General features: G+C 38.2%; 1 protein-coding gene across 2 annotated transcripts in view; it reads right to left on the reverse strand.

Moving 5' to 3' along the window:
- The window catches only part of LOC111868644, a 55,759-nt gene that overhangs the window by 20,475 nt on the left and 28,910 nt on the right, over positions 1-6,374 (reverse strand). For both annotated transcript variants that reach the window (XM_023859484.2, XM_023859485.2), the window contains 2 exons: positions 4,489-4,720; positions 327-535 (listed from right to left, as the gene is read on the reverse strand). In XM_023859484.2, coding sequence (XP_023715252.1) covers positions 327-535; positions 4,489-4,720 — 441 coding nt within the window. The remainder of the gene's footprint in view (positions 1-326; positions 536-4,488; positions 4,721-6,374) is intronic.

Genomic DNA, 6,374 nt, shown 5'->3' on the forward strand with positions numbered 1-6,374 from the left:
AAACAGTTTAGTAGTTTAGGAGATAAAAATGCAGACAGATTGATAAATACAATCTTACTTATCCTTCATTTTGTGCACTTTGAGGCACAGACACATAATACTAAGTGTATGTCTAATACATGTTCCTGTAGAACATAACAGTTCCCTCTAATAATGTTCCTAACTCTTCTGGGCAAAGAACTTTTTACTTATATTGGTAATGTTCAATTAACCACAGGAATTGCCTGTAACAGCAGGCAGGAGTAATATCATTCTCGTATAACAAAACTCAACATATTCTACTGCCACTTGTAGTTGCTAACAGAACGTGTACACATTAAACTAACCTTTTTGCAGTATTGGCACTGGTAGGCACCCTTGCCATCATGCATCTCAGCTGCATGTTTCATGATATTCTCCTTGCCCAGAACAGCTGTGCCACACACCTTACAGTGGTACTTGCGGATGGTCAAGCTGAAGTTAGGATCATGAAACACAGTGCAGTGCATGCGGTAATACAGTGGGTGTGAGAACCGTAAGTTGCAACCGCCACAGTCTGAAACAGGTGCAGCAGTAAAAGGCTAACTCGGGATATTTCAGTAACCAACTGAGGAACTGATCTACAAACCAACCAGGTGACTCACTGACTGGTTAACAATCTGATCTGCTGTCAACCAACTACCAGAATAACTGAGTTACTAATTAATCAACTGAAATTAATAAACTAGTTCATTAAGCAGCGAAATTAATTAACTGGTCTGCATCGGACTTAAAACAAAATTTAAAACATAAGAATATGCATTCTTTCACATGTCTACCATTAAAGATCGAGTTTCTACCCATTAACACTGATGTTTGACCTACTGGGTACCTTACTGCTCCTCATTATGGACGGGAAGAAAAAAAAACTGATCAGGTGTACTCTTCCAATACGCCTGTTAAAGTTATTACAGCAAGAGATCCCACTGTTGCTGCTTCATTTTCCACCAATGCAAAGACTATTCCTGCTGGTACCTTTAAGGCATATGGAGGAAGCGACTTGAATTCTTCATTCATTATGTCTGGCAATGGACTGCAAATCTGAATCATCCCAATATGTACAGTAAAAGTATTTTTGACCCTATTACTGTTTTCCATCAAAATGTTTGGGGTCTATATACCAATGCTACACTTCTTTTTACATTGTCTGTGACCAGTATCATAAAATTATTTGTATTACTGACACATAGCTGAATGATTCTTTTGCAATAAAATCTTGTTTTCCAGTGTGTGCTCTTTATTTCCTGCTCACAGGGACTATTCTGATTCAAATTATCTCACAGTAGAAGTGCCCTTATCACTGTTCATCAGTCAACTGCCAGACTCAAATGCAGATTTCATACTGAACTTACTATTGAATACATTTGGACTGAAATCCCTAATCCTGGTGATCTCAATTTACTTATTGGAAATAACTATTTTTTGTCTAAAACTGATATAAAAATCATGGAACACTATTTAAATTCTAACTCCCTTGAGGTGAGTCCTTCTTCAGAAGCCACCAGTCGCTCAGCTAATTGAGTACTGGCCAAAATTTTATAGAACCCACAGGTTCATTACTGTGTTCACAAGAACCCACCACTGATCCCTACCTTGAGTCAGATGAATCCATTCCATACCACCCCATCCTATTTATATAACATTAATTTCAATATCTTCCCACCTAAGTCTAGGTCTTCCTAGTGATCTCTTTCCTTCTGGTTTATGCAAACCCATAACTGTTTATTTATCTGTCAACTGACACATTAAATTACTACACTCATAATGAAAATAGTCCTCTATATAAGACACCTGGATAGGATCTGTACCATCTATAGTTCCTGCACCTATGACAGATATCATTTCACAATGTTCATGACATGGTCACAAACTGAGATCGCAAAACAAATTTCAACATTATGTAGTCATAAAAGAAAGCCACACTGCAAGACTTAAACTTAGGTTTAATATAAATCGCATTTTCTCTTTTTCTTCAATACCATAAGCAATATCAAAGAAGTTATGCACCATAACCATCCTACTTTTTCTTTATAAGCTTCTGGTTTCACAGATGCATTATTTCAAGTCCCACATTCGAGCCTGAACTTTTCCATTTCACTGTCATAATTATGGGTTTTCAAAATTTTGCATTTGGGGCCAACTACAACACACGTTTAATGCAAAAATATCTTAAACATGCACCCATGTAGGTGTATCATGATAGTGGATCAGCGATCAGTAGAGCTACGATTTTTAAGTAAATATGTATTTTATTGCTTACTATGTAGATGCTCAAAAAGTAATACTCTCCATGAACTACAGCATTAGCATCGCTACAGTTGTATACAGTTCTGTATATTTTGGAATTTCCTATATATTTCCTAGAAGTTAGATAAAACTACATACTTTGTGATTTTTTCTTTACTTGCATTTTAAACTGGAAAGTGCCTGCATTTTTTGTGTGTCTTTTGGTTAAATACCTTAATGATGGTGTCCACCACCCTTCCAAAAGACCTTTTCTGCCATGACAGAGAAATCCAGAAGGAAACATCTCTTTTGTAAAGCTGATTAAACTACATCCCCCAGGTAATTCCGCTCATTAGTGTGACCTGAACACTGGAGATTTTTCTGATTCAAATGCTGTTCTGTTGTATTGCAGTTAAAATCCCCTCCTCTCTCACCAAACATACTCGTCCACTCCTAACAACCCACATTCTTGTCCCGAAACTTTTGAAAGTAACATTAGTTTTGTATAAGCAGCTCAATGAGTTCAGTTCAAGTCTGCATAGTCAACATCATTATGACACCAGTTCAATCCTCTCTGGTGTCAAAGTTAAATTTGTAGGTAACAATTGGCTTGCAACAATATTATTGGATGTTCCATGAAATCAGATGGAGCAACATGTATGAAGCAAGCTACATAAAAAGAACAAGCAATTGAGTTCTTTGAAGGAGCAAGTCCTCTTGCAGCAATCATCAACCTCAAGAAACAAATTCTTCAAGGACTGTGCATTTGGATGGTGTCCATGAACATCCCCTGGTTTAAAATCCAAATGTCTGAATTTCGGTCCTTTTTGGAAAAGTACTGCAAGCAACATATACCAGACCACTCAACACTTCAGAAACATTATCTGCCTATCTGTTATGAAGAAACATTGGAAAACATAAGAGGTAACATAGGAGATGTCTTTATATGGGTTTATTTGGACAAAACAATGAATTACGTGGGTCACTTTAATGCGTACCTTGTTGCTGGCAAGTTAGACATTGAAGTTCCTTCTAATCTACATTTGATTTACTTCTCAGTTCTGCACCACACAAATCATTCCACTGTTCCAAGATTTGTGAATGATGGGCTTGAAGTGTTGTGGCCTACCACAGTTCATAAGAAGGTGCTAATTTTGTATTCAGATGCTGTGGCATATATGCTGAAAGCTGTAACTGTGTTGCCAGATGCAACCTTGCCCGCCCCCCAACCAATGCCAACAAGTTGAGGAAACCGAAGCAGTTAACTTCTACAGTGAACACTCTGAAGCTGTGAAATCAATTGCAGCCAAGTTCCCACAAAAGTCTGCCGTTTCAAGGCATGATTCCCAGAGTGCATTAAGCGATCGAAAAATGGCCTGTTCAACTGCCTACATACGAAGCAATTTCAGCTGGCTTCTGAGGGTATAAAACGTTTAGAAACCCAGAGACTTATTTTGCAAGAATCTATGGACACAATGAAAAATGCAAGTGAAAAGTTTAGTGTTGTGAAAGGGGAGGCTGGTGAAAGCGTGTCCACCAAGTTGCAGGCTGTGTTAAAAAGAAACCCGGGATTTTCTACATTTACCAATGTCTGTCAGGTACTTAATGGAAGTGACATAGATACCCCTAAAGACGCTACTCCTGAGAAAATTCCTTTGATAAAACATGCATCAGTGGCACCTTGTGATGCAGAAAGATCATTTTCAGCCTACAGCTCAGGAAATGGGCTATCTCCTATATAGAATGATATTTTGGAATTATGATTTTCTCATGGTCATAATTAAAACATTATGACTTCCCATCGTAGTGAAGACATAACAGACTGAGAAGATTCAGTATGTGCTGCAGTGGTCTGTAGTGTGTAGATTTGTGAGCATTATAAGTATATGTGGTTACTAATCATAAACCTTCAATAAATCCAATTACCAAACCAAACCCCATGTCTAGTCACTAACATGTGAGAATGTTTAGTGGTGCTTGTGTCAGTCCTACTTCACAAGTATGTGCATCTGTCACATTTGTAGTACCAGTTGTAGGAAATTAAGAGTATGAGTTTGTCATAGCCTCCAATGGCATAACAACCATACCAAATTTCATCAAAATCCGTCCGATGATTCTCAAGTTGGAACATGCAGATAGACAATCAGACACACATGCCCAACTCTCCATGTGTTCATTTCATGCACATAATGCATTGAATGCAAAACAACTGGAAGAACTTATGAAAAAGATCTCATGACCTACTTGTCTTCTCCATCTTCTTCTTGGACCAACTGGTAGCTGTATCATCTGACCAATACAACAACTCCTCCCCCTCCCCAATTTCTACCACCGTCACAAAATATAGTTCTCCATGACGCACAACAGGAGCCAGGTTACGCTGCTCCCTCACTGGTGCAGGCCGAATATACCGCAGCCAGTTCGAACCATCAGGATCAAATGTGCTGAGGTACTGCCGATCCTTGTCAGTGAACACCTGTAAAGACATAAAGATTCATGAAAATCTTTCCTGAAGGAAAGAACGAACCAGTAGCAGTGACATAACACTTACTATACAGAGAAGACCTATCAAATACATGGTGTATGGGCCTCAAGTGTCACTCTTAGACACTGGAAAATATTCCATAATAACAAACTTTTCTATCCATATCTGAATGAAATTTACTAGAGAATTCTAATAAAAAAGAAAAACTCTGTAATTTAAATGATATCAATTAATGTTACTTATATAATAAAGTAATAACATAAGTTAATAATATCACTAAAATTAATTATATATAATTAAATGTANTAAGAGAATCTAGAAGGATTATAAACCTCAACTGAAATTACGCAAGGATAGGATGGACAAATTATTAATGAGAACTAATTAACTAACTCCACAAAGCCGAGCCCTTCTTGAGAAGCCAATAGCTGCACAGCTACTCAAGAATTTCCCAACATTTTATGGGACCTGAAGGTTCATTACCATGAACATAAGAGCCCTCCACTGGTCCCTATCAATCCAGTCCATACCGAACCATCCTATTCATCTTAATATTATCCTCCCATGACTGTCTAAGCCTTCCTAGTGGTCGCTTTCTTTCTAGCTTTCCCACCAAAATCCTATATGCCTTCCTCTTCTCCCCATGCAAGCTACATGCCCTGCCCCTCTTATCCTCAACTTGATCATTTTAAATATATGAGGTTAAGTCAATAAGTAAGTTACAAATGGATATAGAACTTAAACAAATAAGCGTATTAATTTGAAAATGCTTTTATTTCTCGACATAATCACCCTGTACAGCCGGTTACGGCAGCCGAGCGGTCTAAGGCATGTGCTGTCTGTTATCATATATTTCATTTAAGAGAATTTCACCACATGCAGAAAAGTTATTGGAAGCTATCAATGTGGATTTCGAAAGGACAAGTCTGCTGCATAACATATATTTTCATTATGACCCTTCTTGAATTAGTGTGGAAAGCGGCATTGAGTTGAGTGGTTGGGTTTATTGTTGGTAAACATATTTCCATTGCTGTGTTTCCGTGAGTTTGCAGTTTTGCGATGGCTGACCTGAGAGAGCAGCGTGTCTGTATAAAGTTTTGTTTTAAACTTATATCGTAGACTGACCAACTAAGACCTCTGTAACACCTTGGGACTAAGTTATGGTACATGTCAACGAATTTTGTCAGAGGAACTGAACATGAGGAGGATTGTGGCGAAATTTGTGCCACAACTGCTGCAAAATGAACAGAAGCAGCATCGCTTGGAAGTCTGCAGGGAACTTCAACAACAGCTTCAAGAGGATCCATACTTCCTTTTGAAGGTTGTCACTGGTGACAAAAGTTGGTTTATCGCTAAGACCCTGAAAGTAAGCAGCAATCGTCGCAATGGAAGAGCCCTTCTTCACATCGGCCAAAAAAAGCTCGACAAGTCAAGAGCAACATTAAGCCCATGTTGATCTGTTTTTATTATTATTATTATTATTATTATTATTATTGACAGGATTGTTCATAAGGAGTTCGTCCCTCCTGGTCAGACAGTTAATAAAAGAGTTCTATTGCAATGTTCTAAGGCATTTGCGGGAGGACATGAGGAGAAAACGTCCATAGAAGTGGCGCATGAACGACTGGGTACTCCACCATGACAA

The sequence above is a fragment of the Cryptotermes secundus genome, unplaced genomic scaffold (assembly GCF_002891405.2).
Source record: "Cryptotermes secundus unplaced genomic scaffold, Csec_1.0 scaffold696, whole genome shotgun sequence".
In the NCBI taxonomy this organism is placed as follows: domain Eukaryota; kingdom Metazoa; phylum Arthropoda; class Insecta; order Blattodea; family Kalotermitidae; genus Cryptotermes; species Cryptotermes secundus.